Raw genomic sequence first — 23,426 nt, forward strand, 5'->3', positions numbered from 1 at the left:
ATCAAAAATCAAAATAACACATTGTACAATTAGAGCGTAGCTGATGTGCAAAAGTAAATGAATATCTGTTTATAAATATTTATAATTGGAAAAACTTCTCTTCACGTTTTTGAAAGTTTTTAATTTTATGTAAAGGGTAACATTTTTATTTAAATTTTTTTTCTTTTTTTTAGTTGAAAGTTGAAAATCTGAGTGTCATATACAAAAACTTTTTTAAGCTGCAATTAAATATTACGCTTAAGAATATGGTTTTCCCAAATTTCTAAATGCACAGATGGTTATTATTTCAAGTAATAGAATTGATTAGACAGTGATTAATCAACCTCTCTACTCCAATGTGCTCACACATATACGAAGTGAAATTATAATTCATTCTAATATTCTAATATTTTTATCACTACAATTAAAAATTTATATAAATTTGGATTTGTTGATAAAAAAAAAAAAAGAATAAAAAAAATGTATTATATTTAAATATTTTGTTTCATAAATTATTTGAGAACCAAATCATAAAACTATTAGTTACAAATTAATTTAGGTAAATAATTTCTATAGTTATAATAAAATAAAATTATACAATTAAAAAGCGAAGAGTAAATATTTGGCACCAATTTATAATTATATAACAACTGTAATGTACTAAAGAAAATATTTAAATATCTCCCAAAAATTATCTTTATTGATACGGTTTACATAAGGCAGCCATGTGATCAACTCCACAACTCACTTTTTTAACAGAAGCACCTACAGATACCTAAAATATCATAAAATAAGTGTTTAAAAATTAAATAATATGATATATAAAAGATAATATTAAAACAATATACGATAATAAATATTATTTACTTGTAACGGAAAATATTGGTCTTTTGTATGACCAAGACCCAATTGGCCCCATTTATTTTTACCCCAAGTATATAGATTCCCTTCGGTTGTAATTGCTGCCATATGAAACAAACTACAAGACACTGATTTAACTTTAGTTTCAGTATTATATTGATTTCTACCAAATAAAATTGGTGGTATTGGTGTAGGTTCACGACTACGGTTTATTTCTGGACCTTTACCCAAAATTCCAAAACCCCAAACATAAACAACACCTTCATCTATAAATAAAAATTAATATATGCTATCAAACATATTATAATTGTTAGATAAATTATTTTACCATTTAAAACTATACAAGCTGATCCAGTTGTTCCAATATCAATAATTTTACCAATAGATTTTTTTAAAGGCAAATTTCTTGGAATATTTACTTGATATTTATCATCATTTAATAACAACTGACCATATTCTGAATTACCCCAACCAAAAACTTCACCTTTATCTGAAAAAAATCATAAACCTATTTAATTATGATTAAAAATCTAAAAGCATATTATATTTTGTCTTGGAGGTGAAATGACTGATGTTATTGTTATAACCTTATTGTATACTAGTAATTAAATATTGTCATTGTCATCATTATATATTATATGAAATAGGAAAATTTAACTATTTAATTATAAACCACTATTCAATATACTATATAGTGATACTCATAGGTACATAAATAGGAACTATAAATTTAATAGTGTTTAATAAATTACATTATAACTATTAAACCTATTATATTTTCCTGATTTGTGTACAAAGAGTAAGTTTGAAATATAACTAAACCAAACCATGTAGTTTTCATTGTCATTTATCGATGCTTTTCATTTGCTTTTCTTATTCTCATATTCATTCAATCCTCTTTCTTAAATACTCTACCATGATATTAATCTTTGATTTTCCATAAACTTACATCATTTATTTTATATATTTTATCTTTAACCATTGCTTTTTAATTTAATCAATAAGTTACAATTTTAGATATTGTAATTAAAATTTGTAATATCATAATGTAAAATCTAAAAGTGAAATTGTCAATTAGATATTTGATGAAATTTCAGAAAGTCTATATATTATTTAAGACTCAAAATTGTAATAACATAAATTTTGAAACACATTGAAATTTTTTAATTTTTATATTTTATATAGGTACCTTATGTCTATAATTAATAAAATATTATAAGAACAAGTTGAATTACAAACCTAAAATACCATAAATTAATGGCTACATAATGCCATTATTTACAAAATATAGTGACATTTTTGTTCTTGTTATTTAACATATTTGATTAATTAACATGGTTTTTGTTGAATTTCAAATAAATTTTGATTAATTATGATTATAGTACAATAAAAACCGTATTAATTAATCAGATATATGAAATAATAACAAATATAATTACTTTTCGTTTTATCATGTAGAGTTCTTTTATAAATTGACATGTCACTCCACATATTTTGATCATGGTGACTTGAGCGTGAAAAATGCGCGACAAACCCGAAATGGATGTCACATACCAATTCATGTGAAAAATTTTTAAGAAATATCTTACAAGAATTCATTTTTAGATTCCAAATAATTTTCGAAATATAATATAATATAACTGTGTGTACTAATTTACTCATCCATTTCAGGAACACTGTTTGTAGCCATTTTATAATATTTTAGGTTTGTAATCAAACTTGTTCTTATAATATTTTATTAACTATAGACATAAGGTGCCTATATAAAATATAAAAATTAAAAAGTTTCAGTGTGTTATATATTTATGTTATTACAATTTTGTGCCTTAAATAATAAAATAAAATATCATTTTAACTAATTATTGACGAATAACTTACCATTTAAAGCTAAGACACAATCAGCCGAAGATACTACTTTCACTATAGTTTGTCCTTTTATATCTCCTTCAATAACAGTAGGGTGAAATTCATTATTATAATGGCCTAACCCTGTTTGGCCATCAGCACCCCATCCACATGAATATACTTTACCAGTTTTAGTTATGAACAAACTAAATAAAAATATTATAGAAACTGAGAATTGGTAATAACTAAAAAAAAAATTACCTATGATCCTGCCCACAAATTATTTTAGCAATTCCATCATCTAAAGTAATACTATTAACATTTCGTAATTTAGTATAGTCTTCATTTTCAATAATTGGCCTTCCACATTGTCCATAACAATTACTACCTAAAGCATATACATCATCTGTATTTGTTAATACTAGTGTATGAGCTCGACCAGCAGCTACTGCTTTGACTTTTGTGTTTAATTGTTCTAAAGGAAGTTGAATTGGAACAGTGGCTAATATCAATCCTAAAGGATAACCTTTACGAGGATCATGATAACCTATTCAAAAATTCAAAAATTAATACTAATACATGCCTATAATTTACCAACTCAATAAATATTATTTTTTGTATATTAACAGTATATGAAAAAACCTTTTAAAAATATATGTTTAGTAACAATAGTACAACTTGGTTTATTTATGTTACCAATTAGTGTTCAAAATTTAAATGTAATACATACAGAAAAATTACTACTTAAATCAAATATTTTAACTAATTAAATTATAAAAAAAATAAATCTTCCACAATGTACAATATATATTATCATATTAAAGTAACTATTAATCTATTGGAATGACCAATTAGTTTGTTTCTTTTTAAGGATTATTAGTTTTGGTCCACGTGTCATCTATCTACCAAGAAAAACATATCTACAAAAATCTACACATATTTATAAATGCCTGTTGGTTCACAGTTGTCCTACTTTTAATAGCCTGTTTGTTAACAGTTCATATTTTTTGATTAACAAATCTCCACCATTCTTCTTGCAGTTGTCTTTCAAGATTGGTCACTTCACGAGCTCTGATTCCATACTTTACTTGCATTTGTTTCCATGAGCATTCAATAGTCTATGTTTGACTACCTGTACGTGAATCTATAAAGTTTTTGCTGTGGTTAACTATTTGGTTTACGGAAGATAGCATACAACGCTGACAATTTGTTGGTAGATAGCATACGACACGTGTGCTTTAGTATTTTTATATTATGATTATAAAGCTTGTGTTAAAAGAATGGTCACAATTAATACAAAAATATTTATATAATAGTTCAACAACAGTATAGGTATCCTCAAAATTATAAATATGTAAAATTTAAGCAAGTGTTGAAATTTGAATGACTAAACACAGCCAAGTAACTTTTAACATTAAATACAATTATTCATATGCCTATCTAATTCTTCTTAGATAATCAAGTAAGTTTTTAAACACAATAAAATTAAATAATTTATAATTATTTTTAAAATGAATGATAACAATTTAAAAAATAATGTGAATTTTAATAATAATGTTAATTCTTATAGTTTACCTATTTGGGAATCTGTATTTAAACCACAACCGAAGAGTTTGTATTGGTTACTATCAACAGCATACACTGTAAATCCATAACCACATGCTAAATCCATGATCTAAAAATATATGCTATAAATTATTCTAATAATTAAAAAAAATGACGAAAAATACTTTATGAGAATATGCAAATCTCATTCTAACAGGTCTGTATATGAACTGTATATTACGCTCTCTTGATCTTATTTTTAGATCCCCTAGTGCACCATGTTCAGCCATACCCCAAACATATAACCGTTGTTGATCTTTTGGTGAATTACTATAGGGCACCACTAAAAGGAAAATAATATAAGCAAAATAATAATTTATAAACCTACATTAATTAATCTTTAATAGGTCTTACTAAAAGGATCTACATCTTTAGATTTAACCTTAACATCAGAATATCGCTTTGAACAGACCGAGCAGTTAGTTTTATTAAATAAACGTAATAATTGTGATAACAACATATTAGACATGATTTATTATTTTTAAACATGTACTTTCCACAAATTACAAGTTTAGGTTTACTTGCAAATTTCAAATACTGATATTGTAAACTGAGCGTTAAAAGATAACCTAGTACAGAATAATTAAGTAAAATTAATTTTCATTATAATTAATATACGGAATAAAATAAATGAAAAATGCACACACAAGTCAGAAACAGACTATATGAAATAATATCTAGTCGGTTAGAATACCGTTCACCAAGCCACTGAATGTTTGATTACTGTTATCAACCTGAAATCACAGAGCCAATAATTTAAGATTATTTATTATTTATTTTCAGACTCAGGGATATATCTTTATGGACTGTTTATTTTTAATTTAATTTAATAATATAGATAAAATTATTAAAAAAAAATCCATATCATTTCAACTATAAAACAGTAATATAGTAGTATCACATAACCACATTAAACGACTTGATACCACGGACGTTTTATAATCATTAGTTTTGTTTATATCAATTTTCCCATAGGTATATTATGGTTGTATTTGTTTCCTGAATTTAATAATCTTTGTATTTTGATCAATTGTAAAATCATTCTTATAATTCTTTAACTTACCTTTTATAAACTACTAACCTAAAACTGAGTAAATAAAGTGAATGCTTCAAAAATGGAATCTTTATATGGGTTACCTTTTAAAATTCTTGAAGTCCCTAATTTACGTTTAAAACGACCATCATGGTTAAAAAAACCATCTGCAATGTTTATGTATGCTATTGTTACGATTTCATACTTTTTAGTGACTGGAGGTAAATAAAAAAAAAAATATACAAAAATATTTGTTTTAACTCAATAATTATTTAGGAATTATATATGATGTCATTATTGAACCACCTAGTGTAGGTTCGACTACAGATGAAAAAGGACATTCCAAACCGGTAAAAAAAAGATTAAATTAAATCATTAAAAATTTAATTAAAAATCATTTTTGTTTAATAGGTTGCATTTATGCCCTACCGAGTCAATGGACAATATATTATGGAAGGCTTAGCATCAAGTTTTCTCTTTAACATTGGAGGTTTAGGATTTGTCATATTAGATCTGACTAAAAATAAATCAACCCCAAAGTTGAATCGCACTCTTTTAACCGGTGTTGGATTTGCGTGCATCATTGTGTCATATTTTACATGTTGGACTTTCATGCGAATGAAACTTCCGTATGTATTTATTTTAAATGTGGAATACTTTAATATGTGTTGTTTTTGTTTATTTGAGATTTACATATGTTAATTTATCTAATGTTTTATTAATGTAATGTATTTAATAATGATTCATTTCAGTATAATATTAATATTTTCCTACTAACAATATGGTAATTATAATTTATATTATCTTAAGAACTTCTTCCAAAAAAATACAATACATTATATTTTTAATGATTTCTTCAATGCCACTTATTTGATTATTTGATTCTTTTTCAGGGGTTACTTGAAGTCATAAGATGAATCAACAATAAAAAAAGAGAAAACCTTTTTGGTATTATACAATTTTCACCAGCAGATCAAACATTTCCAAATTGTATTTATTAAATTGTAGTAAACAAATATTTATTATGATTTACAAGTATAATTATAAATTTTTCAATACATTTCATTCAATGCCTGTGTTCTTTTTAGCCTTTTATGTCCTTAAGTTTTTAAAGTTTAATACTGAACATTCTGAAAAATAAAAGTTATATATAAAATATATATATAAAGTAATATATAAAAAAATTATAGTTAAAAATTAACAAAATACTAAGTTTATCAAAAAGAAAAGCTAAAATAAAACTAACTAGCAATTTATATTATTAATATTATCAAATTTAAATAAAAATTGACTACATTATGTGTCTCAACAAAATTGGCATGCCAGCAATGTATACAATATAATGTACAAATAATTGGCTCGTGGTCATACTTGCATTGCTATTCAATAATTTTCAATTAACTCAAACTTTAATACTAATCAACATGCTATAATTTAATCTATTATGTAGAATATGATACCATTGGTGTAAATTTGTTCACTTTTTTGGTGGTGTAAAAAATGTAAATTATGGTTGTCCATAATGAGTTATCATTAATGATAATATAAAATTTATTCCATCACAAGCTTTTGGGAGGTCCTAGGCCAGTGGTTCTTAAGGAGAACAATTTCCTTACATTTAAATATTTTAACTTGATAAATTGTGGTAACCCAAATTTATTTTAAGTGTAAAGTTCTAGACAATTCCCTAAGTTATGGGTCACTATGTTTGTATTTATTAGTTTATCAATTTAGTAGATTACATACTAAACGTTCAAGTTTTGAACCAACAAATGCTAAAATGCATAATCAAATACCCTAATATTTAAGAATATATAGATAAAGTCTCAAAAATGCATTTAAAGTTAAATTTATCGTAAAATGCAAAATAAGAACTACATTAAATTAATCAGAATCGTTTGAAATACATTTTTTTCTTACAATTCCATGTTTTGGGATATCAGAAAAAAAAATGCATTTGCTTCAAAATCTCAGCTATATTAATAAGGATCGTGACTCCATCCATAAAATTTCTCTACAGACCTAAATCATATAATTTTATTTTAATAATCAACCATCCCAAAATTCAATTTCATAAATAATTTTTAATATTTTAACATACTTTTTTATATTATAAGGGTTCCTAAAATTAAGAAAAGTTTACCATTTATAATTTAATTCATAGTTGTGAAATAGAGAATATTTATTTTTAAAGACATAATATTTTATCATACATTAAAAAAAATTACTTTTTTAAATTAATAGTATAGATAAATTTTAAATATGTTTAACTTATGCAATATTTTAGTATCTGCTTATAAATTACAATCTTAAAAATTAATAAATTTAAAAGTATAAATGAATACACCACTACGATTTTAGTCAATAGGTTGATGAAAATAATATATAATGATGAAAAAGATGCTTAGTAAATATTGAAAATCTAAAAAATATAGTTTATTATAGGATGTACATCACTAAATAAACTATTTTAATATTGTTCTGTATTCTTATTTCTTATCAAATTTGAACTTGGAAAACTTTGTTACCAAATTCGAATAGACTGAATTTTTTTAAGTCATTTTGACCAATTAACCATGACTCTAGAACCAAAATTAACTGAATGAGAGTCATTTCAATTTTAATAAATAACACATTTTTACAATTCATTACAAAATGCATAAAACCATTTATAATTTTTTATTATTGGGATAGTCTCGCGCGAACAGCCTAACCGCACGGTCACGCTATTACTGTTAACACTCATGTTAAAAATTAATTGCCTTAATTCAAACGGAATTTTTCGCGCTAACTACCACTCGCCTCAGTTTTTAACGCTGTATTAGATCCCTGTGTCTACGAGTGGCTTCAAGCCCCAGTAGAGAGTTAAAATTAAAAAAACTATAATAACTTACGTACATACAATTACGCTCAGTGTATAATAATTACTTTTCTTATCTCTTCTCCAAGGCATCGCCCGTGGGGTGACCTTTGGACAGGCGATTACTCTGACTCACCGTCAATCACCAAATCTTTAAAATTAATAAACAAACAGCAAACAATTCTCATAATAAAAATACATAAACCAAAATCATACCTAATCAAAACTCGTCTCAAGCTATATCTAAACAAAAACAAGAAACAGGATCAGTTGGCACTGCAAGCAGTTTACATTACAATCGTATACAGAGTGGATCAAATGATGTCTATAATTCTTCCGATTCAGCAGACAAAAAAGACGACAAATTCATATCGCAAAAAAACAAAAAAAATACATCAACTCGAAACTTTTCATTGACAGACACTCCCAACCCCGAACCTAAAAAATTCAAACCTTTATTTATAATGGTAAACAGATTTGCTCCGCTCTCAAACAATGACACTATGATGGGAAACACCGAAAACGATTCCACTTCCCACGACAATTTAACTCCATCCAATGACCAAAATTATAAAAGAAAACTTCCACTCCCAATTTATGTCCGTGGCATCCTTGACTTTGTTGAAGTGCGCAATGAACTAATTAAATTAATCGGTACCGACACATTTACTTGCAAATCATCTACAAACGATTTAAAAATTCAAACATCAGACTCTAAGTATTACTGTGAAATAATCCATTTTTTAAAAGGTAGAGAAGCCCAATATCATACTACCAACCACAGGAGGAAAAAGTCTTCCGAGTAGTGGTACGTAACCTTCACCCGTCTACTCCAACAGTTGAAGTCGGAATAGCAATCGAAGAAATCGGTTACACCGTCAGGCAAGTTTCTAACGTTCTACATAAAACATCCAAAAATAAGCTACCTATGTTCTTCGCCGACCTAGAGCCAGCCGAAATCAATAAGGACATTTTTGGAGTAACGTCACTACTCCACACAAAAATAAAAATCGAAGAACCACATAAACGTAAAGAAGTCATCCAGTGTCACAACTGTCAAGAATATGGTCACACAAGGAAATACTGCTCATCATAGGCGTGTCCAGATCTCCATGGCTGGGGAGGCCAGTAATAAAATTTAAATGTTTTACTACTGCAGCGATCTATAATCTGTATCTATATTTGCGACTTATTTTTGTTGTACGGAAATTACATAGCACCTGGAATTTTTTCATCCCGTCAAATTAAAAATTTTCTTTTTAATCTTAAAATCTTAAAATTGGTTTCCTATGCTATTACAACTATGAACTAATAAATAAGGCCTATTAACTAATGTGCTACACATTTATTTTTTATAAATATTTTATCAACTATACATCAACCATCTATACACATCTTATTACAGTTATTTATCAGTTTGGTTAAACAAGTAATTTATTAAAATATTACAAATAATAAAATTCAATAAATTTAAAATTTAAATTCACCTTTCTACCTAAAATTACCTACTGTTACTGTTTCAGCCACGGATATAGTTACTATATATTCGTGGTTTCACCATTATAAGCCAAGAGGCCAAGAACGTCGCTGGGGAGGCCGGTGCCCACCCTGCTTCCCCCGTAGACACGCCTATGCTGCTCATACTCTTCCAGATGCGTCCACTGTGGTGGTCATCATCCTTCCCCCAGTTGCAATAAATCTCACAAGTCTCCTGCCAAGTGTGCCCTGTACGAAGGCGACCATCCAGCGAACTACAAGGCATGTCACATCTATAAGGATCTCCAACGATTCCGCAAGCCAAACTCTAACAATCATGTCTCCCAAAGCAACACCATTAAAGGTCGTAACAGTACAAATATTAGTAATAGTAAAGTTTCCCAGCAGCAATCACCCGACACTAAATCACCCCCTCGTACCTATGCTCACGCAACATCGGGCCACATTCTCAACACAAAATCTAATGATAACTAACGGACAAATTTTCTAAGTGAGTTTAAAGCTGTAAAGTTTTAACCTGCTGTTATATCTCCTCACCACTGTCCTCGATCGTCTTCTCGCTCAAAATGTTAAGTAATACATTCACCTTCCAGTCTCTAACCATCCTTCTTTGAAATGCCAACGGCCTAATCAAACACCGAAATAAAATAATTACATCTTTAAACGATAAAAGAATAGACATAGCATTAATCTCAGAAACACATTTTACGTACAATACAAAATGTTCTTTTCCCGGGTACAGCACCTTTTCTTCATGCCATCCCGACAACACTGCCCACGGTGAAGCCACCATCATTATCAAATCATCACTCCAACTCACCGCTGCCACTTCAGTTAATTATAACTTTTTACAAATGGCAATAGTAAATATTAACTTGAACCACGTGCCAATTACTGTTGCAGCAGCATACTGTCCCCCAAACATAAAATCACGCCTTCACAATTTGATTCCTTTTTCAACTCTCTTGGTCACTACTTTATATTAGGTGGTGATCTAAACGCCAAAAACCAAACTTGGGGCTGCCACTCAACAAATCCAAAAGGATACTCTTTATTCCAATCAACTACCAACAATCATCTCACTATCCTAAATCCCCCAAATCCGACCTACTTCTACCAGTAAGTGACCAGACATACTCGATATTTTAATTACAAAAATTCCAACTAATTTAAATCATTTAATAAAAAATTAACTAGATCTAAGCTCTGATCATACTCCAATCTTTCTCTCCTTAGACGATCATCCTTCCTCCAAGCCAAACAAAGCATGTCTTTCAAACACTTCTACGAATTGGACCAAATTTCGTGAAATAATAAATTCAAAAATAAACCTCAATATTAGTTAAAAGACTCCAAACGAGGTGGAAGACGCAGTCCAAAATCTCGCCGAATCCATACAATCAGTTGTTTGGAACTCCTCTAACTTCCAAGGTCATCTTGCAAACTCTCATTCCACCCTCACTTATGTTAGAGAACTAATTACGCAAAAACGCCGTACTCGAACCAGATGGCAACGCACTAGACTTCCTTCAGACAAAAATCGTTTAATAATCTCGCCTCACCCTTAAAACGAATGTTAAACAAAATAAGGAATGAATCTTTCAATAACTGGACCTCCTCACTTACCGCCGAAGGTGGGTCACTCTGGAGGGCAACCCGCAGCTGTCTTAAATAAAAAACGACCCAAGCTCCACTAAAAAATAGTAACGGTAACTGGTGCAAAACAGATAAAGAACAAGCAGATACCTTTTGCTCACACCTTTCTGAAGTCTTTCAACCCCATAAAGATATTGTCAACAATATTTCAGACTCAAATATTGAAAACTTTTTCTTCTCCCCTCTACCTCTTTATCTTGCCCCCTAACCGTTCTTGCCAAGTGAGGTCCAGTACTACATTAAATCTTTTGTTCTTAAAAAATCACCTGGGTTAGATCTAATCACTGCTGAGGTAGCTTGACAACTCCCTAAAAAAGCAATTATTCACCTAACTCATATTCTCAATTCTATATTAAAACTATCTTACATGCCACTCCAATGGAAGGTCTCAGTAATTATCTTATTCCCGAAACCTGGCAAACCCCCAGACATCCCATCATTATATCGCCCGATAAGCCTCCTTCCTTTCTTTTCAAAGCTATGTGAAAAATTAATTATCAAACGCATATCACAGATCGCTAGTGATTTAAACGTAATTCCTCATACCCAATTCGGCTTTCGTAACGAACACTCCACCGAACACCAGATTCATCGCTTAACTGACGTCATTGCTTACTCTTTCGAAAATAAACTTTACAGCTCCGAAGTTCTGCTAGACGTTGCTCAAGCATTCGACAAAGTCTGGCACACTGGACTTCTGTATAAACTAAAACAATTTCTCCCTTCTCCCTACTTTTTATTCTTCAAATTCAACCTGGAAAATCGCCATTTTGTGACTAAAGTAGGCTCAGAGTTCTCAAACCTAGCACCCATCCTAGTAGGCGTACCCCAAGATGCCATTTCATCTCCAATTCTATACAACATATACGCCGCAGACCAACCGATTTCTCCTTATACCTCAGTAGCTGAATTCGCAGACGACAAAATCATCTTCACTTCTAATGAAAACCCTCTTGCCGCCCGCCATCATCTACAAAATCATCTTAATGACATGGAAATATGGGATTCAAAACGGAAAATAAAAATAAACAATGACAAGTCCTCACATATAACCTTTACACCTTTACCCTCAGACAAGGCGTAGTCCCATCGGTCTCTCTGGTAAACAAAATTATACCACCAGTAACCAAAGTTAAATACCAAGGTCTACTCTTAGACAAACGCTTAACTTGGGCCGACCATATTAAACAAAAGCGCCTCTTATTTAACTCCAGACGAAAATGTTTCTACCCACTATTAGGCAAACAATCCAAACTAAACCTTAATAATGAACTATTCCTTTACAAAACCCTCCTGAAACCCATTTGGTCTTATAGTATCCAGTTATAGGGAACAGCTAAGAAATCGAACATTTATAAAATGCAAACTTTCCAATCAATATCACTTTGTGTAATCACCGACGCTCCCTTCAATGTCACTAACCATACTCTACACTCATATCTTGGACTACCAACTGTAGCCGAAGTAGCCTCATCATTCTACAAGCGGTACCACTCTCGCCTCACAAACCACCCAAATCTTCTAACTATTGCCCTTAACTCCGTAAACATCCCTGGTAATCCCCCGAGAAGATAAAATAGGCGCTGGTGTCGCGACTTAGCTATCTAAATTGTTTATTTAATACTTAAATAAATATATAATGTATATATGTAAAATAGCCTAATCAATTTCACATCGAGTGTTACTGCTAGGTAACTACTCCTCTCACGCTTTCATGTCAACCTGTTTAATAAAAAAAATACCAGCTCATTTGCTTGTTATAACTAATATTACAGTTTGTAAATTTTCCAATAAAAAAAAAAAATTTATTATTGGTTACTTTTTGAATATTTTTACGTATTTTTTTTTCATACGTTTTATAAACAAGATTAACATAATATCGGTATACAATTATTTAATTAAAATTGATTACATTAATTATATTATAAGTATTAGGCACATATTTTATTGTGTTGATTCACTCGTAAAATGTAATTAATTAAAATAAATGTTGATTGTCAATTTCAATGACATTTATTTATTCATTTTTGCTTTCTTTACTATGGCCTGCTAGATTTTAAAGTTCTTAAAATTGGCCCTTTAGTTACTTTGGGTTGCCAATCCCTGATCTATAATATCAAATATACACTCCTAATTTAGTATGTATCAATTTTTTTTACTGTTCTTCAATATTTAGCGTTCAAAGCATAGGTGCCATGTAGATGGATGCCCGGGAACTAAGGCACCCATTGAAATTATTATGGAGGGGCTAGGCACCCATTAGAATATTGGATAATTAAAACGTGTATTTATAATCTCTTAAAACTTTGTATGATAATTATGCAATATTAATAGAATTTCTTGATAATATTTCAAAGAAAAAAAATTAAAATTGAACAAAAGCTAGTGGTTATAACAAACATTTACTTAATTTTGACTTTTTGTTTTATATGAAAGTAATGATTATTATTTTTGAAGGATTGAAATCCTAAATGCAGAACTTCAAAGAATATCTCTAAATTTTCAAGAAGCACTATTAAAAATTGAAAACATTATCATATCTAGTCAACAACTAAGAGATACGGGATTTTATGACTTATAGGAACAAGTTTCAGTAAAGTCTAGTGAGCTAAAACTGAAAAAGCCAAATAAACTGAGAATAAAAAAAATTATAAAAAGTTATTACAAGGCAATAGTGAAGGGCATACATTTTCATCAGTTAGAGAAAAATACAAAATTACATTTTACGAACTTCTAGATGTTATATTATCATAAATAAATAACCAATTTCAATAAAAATTAATTAATCATTTATGCGATCTTCAAAAATGTATAATTGGTAAAGAAAAAAAAATTGATAACATATGTTAGTTCCTTTTATAGGATTGATTTCAATCAAGAAAAACTTAAGTTGCATAGAGATATGTTTCTAGATATTGTAAAATCAAGAAAAAATAACAGAAACAGTATACAAGATACTATAAATGTATTTAAATCGGATAATTCATTTGGAGGTATTTTAACAGAGTTTAATTAACTTCTAAAAATTATATTGACGGTTCCAGTACCTCTATCGTCTTGTACTGCGGAAAGATCTTTTTCAGCCCTACGAAGATTAAAACATCTTTAAGGTTCACAATGACACAAAATCGTTTTAACGATATTGCTTTATTGCATGTCCATCGTAATAAAAATATAGATATTGAACAAATAGCTAACTCATTTAAAAATTTAACTAATATACGTTGAAATATATTTTTTATGTTAACAGTCAAATTAAATTAATTTTTTTGTTTTACTTATTATTATTTATAAATAAGCTATAAATTTGGTATACATTTATTTTGTTTTATGATTATTAATTAATTTAGTGTACAATATGGTTAATATTATTATATTGTATTATTTAATATTTATATATACTAATAAAAATTTAAACGTTTTTAGTTAAGTAATAATCATAATACCAATATGTGCAATTCGGAGAGCCAAAATTAAAATTTTACAAGATTAAATTATAACTAGCTTCCAATGCAATTTCATGCATTTAAATTTTAGGGGGACGTTGTTATTGATCAGGGGCTAAGCCACATCCTCCAAATTGTGCATTTATGCTTATGATACAAAGGCCAGACAAGGCACCCATTGAGTTTTTTAAAACCTGGCGCCTATGGTTCAAAATATTTATAATGATGTTTGTATCATTAATAAACATATTTTGAATAAAAGAATAATGTCCATCATTTTTTTAAATGTTCATAAATAATCAACATATTTTAAAAATAAAAATATTGAGAATATTTGCAGTTTAAAACTTATAATGGTAAATTATAGATTATTTTTTTTTTTTAATAATTTTAATCATTTAATATATATAATCTATATAAGTCAATATTATTGAGTCATTCATATGTATGAATAAAAATAAAAATTGTAACTTATATACTTTAAATTAGTTAAATTAAAACACTTCAGTAAAACAATCAACAAATATGCATGCAAAATAAAAATTATAGAACACAAAATCAACATCAAAGAATACAATTAAAAAAAAATGTTACATAGAATAACCATCAAATATATTTAATGTAACATTATAATATAACATTATATGTACTAACTTTACAAAATCTGGACACATATCAGTGACATGTTCAAATTCAGTAAACGAAAGAGCACCATCATCATCAAAATCAACTTCTTCAAATATTTTCTGTACTAAACGCTTAAGGTCATTATCATTAAAAGGGTTTAGTTCTCCAACTAAACATTGAATTACTTTTTTAATATCCCCAACACCTAACATATCATCGCCATCAAAATCTAAAAAAAATAAAAATAAAAATTTCTTAAATTTTTTTTTCAATTTTTATTTAGTTTTCAAATTATTATTTAACCATATATATTCTTTAAAAATAATAAATTCTATGATAAAAATACAAATAAATAAATAGTTAACAATATGCAGGGAATGATTTAAAAAGGGCATGTTTTTCAGTTCATACAATGTATAACTAGTTATATTATTATCTGTCTTAAGCAATAAAATAATTTTGCTATTGTTCTAAAATTAATTATAATATCCCTAATCAAATTCTTTTCAGTCCCATTTTAGTCCATTAACATAAGTATATTTAGAATTTGAAGTAATGTCGTAAAAAATATTATTTAATAACAATGGTAGTTTATTTCTGCAGTTTTACTTTAAAATAACTTAAGAGGGCTGAAGAGCATGATTAGCTTTTAGTTGAAAATACAGTAAAATGTAACAAATATTCAATATTTAGAGCAAAAATTACACTTGAAAAATGTTTATTTAAAAATGTATTCTAGAACAGAGTATTTGGCTTTAATATTTTTATTTAATTTAAAAACAAGTATTTAGAATTTATTAAAATAGGCAAGTTTGATATGTTAATAACTAATACTTATCGAACATTTCTGCCTTGAACTTAAATTTGGATTTTTTAATTTTTATTTGTATAAGTATATTATCAAATAAAAATATATATAATTTTACTAAAACAGAATTAAGGGTTTTCATTCCATAAACTCATCAGCTATGGAATAACCTCCTAAAATTAATATTAAATTTAGTTTTTATGTTTTTAATGTACTTTTTCCTTAAATTACTAATTTTTTCAAGACAAATAATACTGTTGGAGAAATAATTTGTTTCATAACAACTTCATAAAATAAAACATGTTTTGCACAATTGCTGATTTCCTCATCATGTGCAAGCCATATATTTATCAATAGGGAACGGATTTATATTTCAATACATATTTTTATTAAAAAGAGGTACTTAAGATTCGATAAGAAATTTTCATGATTTAAATCATTCCTATTAATATGATGCTACTTTTATTTTACATATTTTTACATATTTCACTAATTTGTAAATGTTTTTAAACATATTTTATCATTTCATCATTCATACGTCTTCTTCGTACAAAAATACAAGAAATTATTTCAAATTTAGATCCATTAACTTCTTACTCTATTAGAAAAGCTCAAAATATTATGCAAAATGAAACATTAAAAAATAATTTTCATCTCGGTGAATTTTAGTTTTATTGCATATACATTTACAAAATTAGAAACAAAAATATGTTCTTAAATGAAAGTATGCAAATTGTCGAATTAACGATTGCAAAATGAAAACTCGTAAGCGGCCTAATAGATGTTATAAAAAAAAATTAATGCTGTTACAGAAAAAAATTCTAAGCTATATTGATTTTCAATCAATGACATAATGAGTGGCAGATACCTATCTAAAAATTTGATATTATCGCCTTCTGATATTATGCGCTTCAAATATGCTTTAATCAACCCATGTAGGTTGATGTGGAACGATCATTTAGCCGTTTTAAAAATATTTTCAGATCTCATAGGCAACATTAATATTTGATAATTTAAAAGATATTGTAATAATTTAATGCAACAAATCATTTTGATAATTTAATAATTAAATTTTTTTCCTACATATTTGGATGTTTTTAGCACATATTTTATAAATTATACTTACATTCATATGTACATATTTCTGTATTTTTATTACATATAAATCCGTTCCCTATTTATCAACAATGTCTTAATATTAATGAATTAATCTTTCTTAATGTATTACCATTCTATAGATTGTAATTTTTTTGTTTTTGTTTTTGAGTATTACTAAAAATCTTCAAATATTTTTATTTAAAAATACTTTTAAGAATATTGAGACTAATAATTAAATAATACCACTAATTTAAAAGGCAATTTACACAATAACCATTATTTCAGTAATATTATTAATTTATATTCATATACTATATTTGATGCTGTATGTAAAAAGTATGTACCAGCTTACAGCCTTAATAATTTTTCTATGAAAATCTAAGTTTAATAAAAAATAATAATTGTTTTAACTAATATAAGATTGTTAAAATCAGTTAAATTTTTTTTTATTATTAATTAGACAAATTAAAAAATGTAGATGCATATGGTTGTTTATAGTTGCATATAGGTTGCATATAGTTTAACTACCTAGGGGACAAATTATTTAATTCACCTCAAACAAAAAGGTTAATTTCAATAGACTATATAAATTTAATAAATAACGTGTTCAAAATTTATTAGGTCACATAAAATTATAAATATTCTTACCAAAAATTCTAAAGACATGTTCGGCTTTAACATCTGCAGGTGCAGTAAGACTAAATACAGACATCATGTCTAAAAAATCTTCAAATGTACAATCTCCATCTTGACTAGAACTGAATACTTGACACATACGCTCACCAAAAGGATTAGCTGCTAATTCTGGAAGCTTAAGAACCTTATTAAGTGCCAATTTAGCATTTTTGTTATGCCCCACTTTTTCAGGTGCTAAAGATTTGAACTTTTCATGTGCACTAAACATTTTATTATATTTTTATTTTTACATATAAAATACAATTTCAAAATAAATAATATCTTAATAGAATTGTATTTTAATCTATACCTAATAATTCATAATATACTTACACCAAAACTTCTTTTTTTGTAAAATAAGTGAGATCCTAAAAATAAAATAAAAAGGAAAATATAATATGTTTATATTTTAATTTTTTTTTTCTTAATGAAAAACTGTCTATTGTAAAAATTAAATTAAATGTTTATCAGGCTATATTTTATTATACAACAAATAAAAAAACATATAATATATTACATTAGTTCTAGTTATTATATAAAAATAATATACCTAAATATGACAACTAATTTTCAACATTACTATCTTAAGTGTGTAACTTTGGTTTTTACAATTAATAATATACAATATTTATTTTTCTAAAATTAATAAATAAATTTTAATGGTCCCAATCATGATTACTAGGTCCTGCATCTGGTTCTTCTTCTACGGTGGGCATTGGAGATCGACTTTCAAATAATGGTGACATTGCTTCAGATGTATTTTCCCCACTACTGCAATGACCACTATTCTTGTGTGTACGTTCCGATTGTTTCTTCATAGTTCTAAACCTTTTACGTTCTTCCATTTCGCATGCTTCATGATGAGCGCAGCGTTTTCCATCATCAAGGTCTTCAACTACTTCTGGTTCAGGGATTGTTGTAGAAAATTCATTTGGGTCTACATCTAATTCTTCAACAATCCGCCATTTAGGTGTTACTATTTCCTTATATTTCACCATTTCTACCCTTGATGCAGCAGCAATACTATAAGGTATTACAATGTTATCAATATCATATTCACGTTTTGCATTGTATGTTTTATCTCCAGTTCTTGGAAACCAAGGGCTGTAATCTGGATCTGAGTCATAATTGTCTTCTTCATATACCTCATCAAGATCATCATCGTCACAAATACTTTCACTACTTCTGCGACTGCTATATTTATAATCTTCATCCATTCTACTTCTTTTATGTTTACTATAGCGTAATCGTCTTTTTTTTCTTGCTTGTCTTTGATTTCGATTAAATTTTGTAATTGGATCATTACGATTTGGCCAAGCATTTTGTAATTTAACAGGTGGAACTTGTCTAATAGTAGAATTTTGTTCGGGTGTTCTATCCACAAAATATTTATTAAAATCAGTATCAGATGCAGATTTATTTTTTTGTTTCTGATGGAAAGATGATTTTCCTAATTCATTAGATAATGCAACATTTAAAGAAATATCTTTAGAATAAGATAGAACTGGATGATAAGTATCACTCAAACAATGACCAGGATCATTTGAGAGACGCTTAAGACTTACACAGGTAGGACAAGAATCAATACCATAGCAGTCACAAGGATTAATACGATTTAATTTAGCTTTATCACCTTTTTTCAATGCCGCAGCTAAATTTATAAGTGGAGGTTGCATCAACATTCTATGTTGAGTTTTAGGTTCATATGGAAAACATCTCCTACCAGATTCATCTTCTTGATCTTGGATGTATGAATGAGAAGTATATCGATTCAAAGCTTCATTATAAAAATTGATTTTGAATTCTATGTCTGACATTACATTAACTAACCAAGTTAATCGGTATGCAATATTTGCTCTGTCATGAAGCCATTTCCAAGAATTTCTTTTTTCTATAGGATAATTAGAAACTTGTACTTCTTCTTCACTAGTTTCTCCTAATGTATCCGTTTCAGAATCACTAGCTGTTGCCTCAGAATCATAATCTTCATTTAATGTTTTTATTTGTGACTCTAGCATTCCAAAGACTTTTTCGCCATCCTTAATTTCATCACATAATAAACTTTTCAAAAATGGATTGGACTGACGTTTTTGAACTTTGAGTAATGTAGATTTAATATTTTTAATGGCATTACTTTTTTGTGATTGTAAAACATTATAAATTTCTTGAGTAGAACATTTGCCCATAGTTTTTAGTTGAATATTTTGTAATTTTGATATGATTTTTTGAAGACGTTCTCTTAACATATTACCTTTGATCATAAATGTATGAAAGTTTTCTTTTACAGTTGGAGTGTCGTCATATTGAGTAACTACTTCTTCTTCAGCCATTCCAATTACATTATCTAAAAGATCTCTTTCAAATGAACTTAAATCATTATCGCCAATACCAAACATTGCATCTGCATCGCCATTACCAATTTCTATTTGTTCCGTATCATTATCATAAGACATCAAACCATTTTTCACCATTGATATGTTTTTCATGACACCAAGTAAATCATCAGAAGAGAGTTCAATAGGATCACCATTTTTCAATGGTGGATTCTCATCCATGGCTGGTACCTTGAACATGCAAAGGTTTTGTAAAGCAACAATCAATAGGAATGATTCGAAAGAAGACGTTTTCGTAGACAAAAATATAATTTTAATAAATACTTTTTGTAGTTATACATTCACTTGAAAGAATATTGATGTCATGCAGTGATGGTAGATGACAGAGAAATTCCCTCCACGCAGGGAAGTTTGAGGTCAAAATTTATAAAAGGGAAAATTGGGAATTTTGAGCTTATTTCACGAAAATAAAGGAAATTTTAACTTTTAAAATTAAAGAAATTTTTTTCCATTATGTAGCTTTATTGACAACCACGGACTAAGATAATATTGTTCCACAGACCAGCTCAGGGGAAGAACCATAGATAATATAGTAATTATTCTATTATCTATGGAAATGTGGTAGGTCACAGTGCTTCCTCACCGAAGTGACGCGGTGCCGCCGTTGGCAATCGTGCCCGGCACCGTCCCGCCATCGCGTCGGGTCGACGAGCCCGCGCTAGCGCTCTTTCAATTCGACCATCGTCCGCGTCGCACGAAAAACATTTTTATACCCGTTTCTTTCTTCACTATTGGTTTCGCTTCACCAGACCTGGCTCTTCTCTCGACTGTTGTACACGTTGCACGGAAAAGCTCGCCTTTCGTGTCACACGCCGAACCACGACCTCGTTTCCTGACACTGATCGCGAACGACTCATTTTAACGCTTCGTCTTTTATTCTTTGTAACCTACCATGGCACGCGTGAGAAATTTGTTATAATGCGTATACGTTTTGTTATATATATTTTTAGTTAAGTCACGACTATATTTTTATAATATATTTTTGGGAACGAGTCATGCGACTCCCATCGCGACCCATGCTCGTTCGCCACACTGGTGACCTCGACGTTCAAAACCCGTGCCCGTACGCCACAGGAAGAACTAGTATACGCCTGGTGAATATGATCTTGATATAGATGATATCAAAGTCTTTCGAGGTAAATTATTTTTGTATAGTGAATACTGAATATATAGTAAAATCTGATGTAAACTTATCAAACATAATGTTTTATTTCATGTTCATTTTTACAAGTCTTATGTTAAATTGCAATTTTAAAAATTTAAATTTTTAGATGTTTTTTAAAATTCCAAAAAAAATAATCTATAAAGTGAATTAAAAAAAAATCATATACTAATGTGATAAAGTGTTGTAAGCATATTAACTTTCAACGGCAATTTTTGCAAGGAAATAAGCCTTATAATTGGGAATTCTAAACGCTATCATCTACCAACACTGATACCATGACAAAACACCGAAGATGCTTAAACGGTGGTCGTTCATCCGTATTTACGTAACATTTGCTCAAAACTGTCCCGATAAATTTAGGGCAAGAAAGTTTGTATTGAAAACAATACTTACAAACGTCAAATAATCGTTGAATAGTAATGTTTACATCATATGTTGTCACCCGTCCTGATGGCTGTAGTATATTTTATACTATGAGGCCCGCGATCAATGAATAATAATAAACTTTTACACTTAACTAATTCTAACACTAAAAGATTTAAAAAAAAATTGAAAATCAATTTGATAGAAATCTTCGAAAATAAAACGTCACAATATTAATCACAAGCGCGCATTATTTCAATACGGTTCCGTTATTTGTGTTAAAAAGAGAAAGACATAATAGTGGGAAAAAACTGTCGCTTTCTTAGTTTTAGGTGTTGTCACAAAAGTACCGACTGTAAACGTTCATGGAATAAAATATTAAATTATCAACTTTATAAAAAAAAAAAAAAAATGTATTTAGAACATATTTTTTAATTCTAATTATATTGAGTAATTTAACTAATTAATATTGTACATTCATTACACAAGAACATTAAACATAAAGGTTAAGCCAAATTCTGTTAATACTTAGTTAAATATTCGATTTAAAAATGTTTAGTCAGACTAGTTATTAAAACAAATACCTTGTACACATTTTTAAACTTAAAAAATTGTACAAATTTATTAGTAATCATATTGAAGTTAGTTCGATTCAATCATAAACAATACATTTTTATGCTATCATTAAATAATTAAATATACTTATGTAAATATATTTATACACAATAATAGGAAAAAAAAACATTCGATAACTGAATAGTTTATAGTTTAGGCAAATGTAGAATTTAATTTGAAATTATAAAACTTATGAATTATAATATGATGATTAATATATTTTTCAAAATTACCTGATAATCATTTAATTCTTCGACAGTGAATTGACTAGATTTTTGACCCATTTGTTTTCAAATCTTAACAACTAAACATATCTTAGAAGAATAAAATGAGGCTAAAATAAGTACAATCTTTTATCCGTCAAGACAAAAAACACTTTTACATTCCCAATAATAAGCTAATAGTATAACCACGGTCTTAAAGATAAGGCCCGACCACTTCTCCCCCGATGATCAAGTATAATGCATTGACTTAACTAAGCGAAAACATTTCCAATTTTGACCACCTTATAATAGAGCGCTGATAGACGTTTTTGAGGTTAGGGAATAAATGTTAGATACATAGAATACCGCTAAAATTTGTTTGAAAAATTATATACAAAAATACTTATAAAAATTTATTTATTTATTATATAACATGTAAAATTCTTTAATTGGAATAAAAATAAATTTATTAACATATGTCCACTGACTTATTGTTTTTCACCTGTTTTTTTTTATTTCCCAAGTATTAATTTTATTCTTCCAACAGTTAGTGTTTCCTTATAAATTACAATATTTCGTGATTCATTTTTTCCACAATGTCAAAAGTGTTTCTTTGATAACAATTTAGCTTAAAAAACTTTGTGTAAAGATAATATACCTAAAGATAACATTTTAAAAAATTAATGGTTAAGAGTAT

The 23,426-nt window shown here is 28.2% G+C and overlaps 4 protein-coding genes across 8 annotated transcripts; 1 reads left to right on the forward strand and 3 right to left on the reverse strand.

The window, feature by feature from the left end:
• Positions 1 to 550: 550 nt before the first annotated feature.
• Positions 551 to 4,771, reverse strand: LOC112682239 (RCC1-like G exchanging factor-like protein). Its single transcript, XM_025552768.1, has 8 exons — positions 4,645 to 4,771; positions 4,416 to 4,573; positions 4,261 to 4,360; positions 2,947 to 3,232; positions 2,719 to 2,891; positions 1,169 to 1,330; positions 847 to 1,106; positions 551 to 754 (listed from the first exon to the last, which is right to left on the reverse strand). Exons 1-8 carry the CDS (start codon positions 4,757 to 4,759, stop codon positions 677 to 679), a joined length of 1,332 nt encoding a protein of 443 aa, XP_025408553.1. The 5' UTR covers positions 4,760 to 4,771; the 3' UTR covers positions 551 to 676.
• Positions 4,768 to 23,122, reverse strand: LOC112682240 (calcium and integrin-binding protein 1-like). Of its 3 annotated transcripts, XM_025552770.1 has the most exons (6): positions 22,760 to 23,122; positions 18,324 to 18,358; positions 17,964 to 18,211; positions 15,437 to 15,638; positions 4,938 to 5,024; positions 4,768 to 4,859 (listed from the first exon to the last, which is right to left on the reverse strand). In XM_025552770.1, exons 1-5 carry the CDS (start codon positions 22,808 to 22,810, stop codon positions 4,988 to 4,990), a joined length of 573 nt encoding a protein of 190 aa, XP_025408555.1. In that variant the 5' UTR covers positions 22,811 to 23,122; the 3' UTR covers positions 4,768 to 4,859; positions 4,938 to 4,987. The 3 variants fall into 3 exon arrangements, with proteins under 3 accessions (XP_025408555.1, XP_025408554.1, XP_025408556.1); XM_025552769.1 differs by lacking the exon at positions 4,768 to 4,859 and having other exon boundaries at positions 4,892 to 5,024; positions 22,760 to 22,810; XM_025552771.1 differs by lacking the exons at positions 4,768 to 4,859; positions 4,938 to 5,024 and adding an exon at positions 6,326 to 6,453 and having other exon boundaries at positions 22,760 to 22,810.
• On the forward strand, positions 5,302 to 6,256 carry LOC112682241 (oligosaccharyltransferase complex subunit ostc-A). The gene is made up of 4 exons (XM_025552772.1): positions 5,302 to 5,544; positions 5,600 to 5,673; positions 5,735 to 5,952; positions 6,217 to 6,256. Exons 1-4 carry the CDS (start codon positions 5,406 to 5,408, stop codon positions 6,233 to 6,235), a joined length of 450 nt encoding a protein of 149 aa, XP_025408557.1. The 5' UTR covers positions 5,302 to 5,405; the 3' UTR covers positions 6,236 to 6,256.
• Positions 18,523 to 22,329, reverse strand: LOC112682237. 3 transcript variants are annotated; one of them, XM_025552766.1, is made up of 2 exons: positions 21,942 to 22,329; positions 18,523 to 20,554 (listed from the first exon to the last, which is right to left on the reverse strand). In XM_025552766.1, exon 2 carries the CDS (start codon positions 20,543 to 20,545, stop codon positions 18,647 to 18,649), a length of 1,899 nt encoding a protein of 632 aa, XP_025408551.1. In that variant the 5' UTR covers positions 20,546 to 20,554; positions 21,942 to 22,329; the 3' UTR covers positions 18,523 to 18,646. The 3 variants fall into 3 exon arrangements, with proteins under 3 accessions (XP_025408551.1, XP_025408552.1, XP_025408550.1); XM_025552767.1 differs by lacking the exon at positions 21,942 to 22,329 and adding an exon at positions 20,648 to 21,632; XM_025552765.1 differs by lacking the exon at positions 21,942 to 22,329 and having other exon boundaries at positions 18,523 to 21,632.
• Positions 23,123 to 23,426: the final 304 nt, after the last annotated feature.

Source organism: Sipha flava, unplaced genomic scaffold, assembly GCF_003268045.1.
Source record: "Sipha flava isolate LNK unplaced genomic scaffold, YSA_version1 200_pilon_pilon, whole genome shotgun sequence".
NCBI lineage: Eukaryota > Metazoa > Arthropoda > Insecta > Hemiptera > Aphididae > Sipha > Sipha flava.

What these genes read in the sequence shown, in the direction of transcription:
- LOC112682240 (XM_025552770.1), bottom strand. Translation starts at nt 22,810, where the DNA reads ATGGGTCAAAAATCTAGTCAATTCACTGTCGAAGAATTAAATGATTAT. An exon ending in AAGAATTAAATGATTATCAG is followed by an intron (nt 18,359 to 22,759) that starts GTAATTTTGAAA and finishes TTTTATTTTTAG; the next exon opens with GATCTCACTTATTTTACAAA. An exon ending in ATGTGTCCAGATTTTGTAAA is followed by an intron (nt 5,025 to 15,436) that starts GTTAGTACATAT and finishes CTGTGATTTCAG; the next exon opens with GTTGATAACAGTAATCAAAC.
- LOC112682239 (XM_025552768.1), bottom strand. Translation starts at nt 4,759, where the DNA reads ATGTCTAATATGTTGTTATCACAATTATTACGTTTATTTAATAAAACT. An exon ending in GATTTGCATATTCTCATAAA is followed by an intron (nt 4,361 to 4,415) that starts GTATTTTTCGTC and finishes ATATATTTTTAG; the next exon opens with ATCATGGATTTAGCATGTGG. An exon ending in ACCAATATTTTCCGTTACAA is followed by an intron (nt 755 to 846) that starts GTAAATAATATT and finishes ATGATATTTTAG; the next exon opens with GTATCTGTAGGTGCTTCTGT.
- LOC112682241 (XM_025552772.1), top strand. Translation starts at nt 5,406, where the DNA reads ATGGAATCTTTATATGGGTTACCTTTTAAAATTCTTGAAGTCCCTAAT. An exon ending in ATACTTTTTAGTGACTGGAG is followed by an intron (nt 5,545 to 5,599) that starts GTAAATAAAAAA and finishes ATAATTATTTAG; the next exon opens with GAATTATATATGATGTCATT. An exon ending in AAAAAGGACATTCCAAACCG is followed by an intron (nt 5,674 to 5,734) that starts GTAAAAAAAAGA and finishes TTTGTTTAATAG; the next exon opens with GTTGCATTTATGCCCTACCG.
- LOC112682237 (XM_025552765.1), bottom strand. Translation starts at nt 20,563, where the DNA reads ATGTTCAAGGTACCAGCCATGGATGAGAATCCACCATTGAAAAATGGT.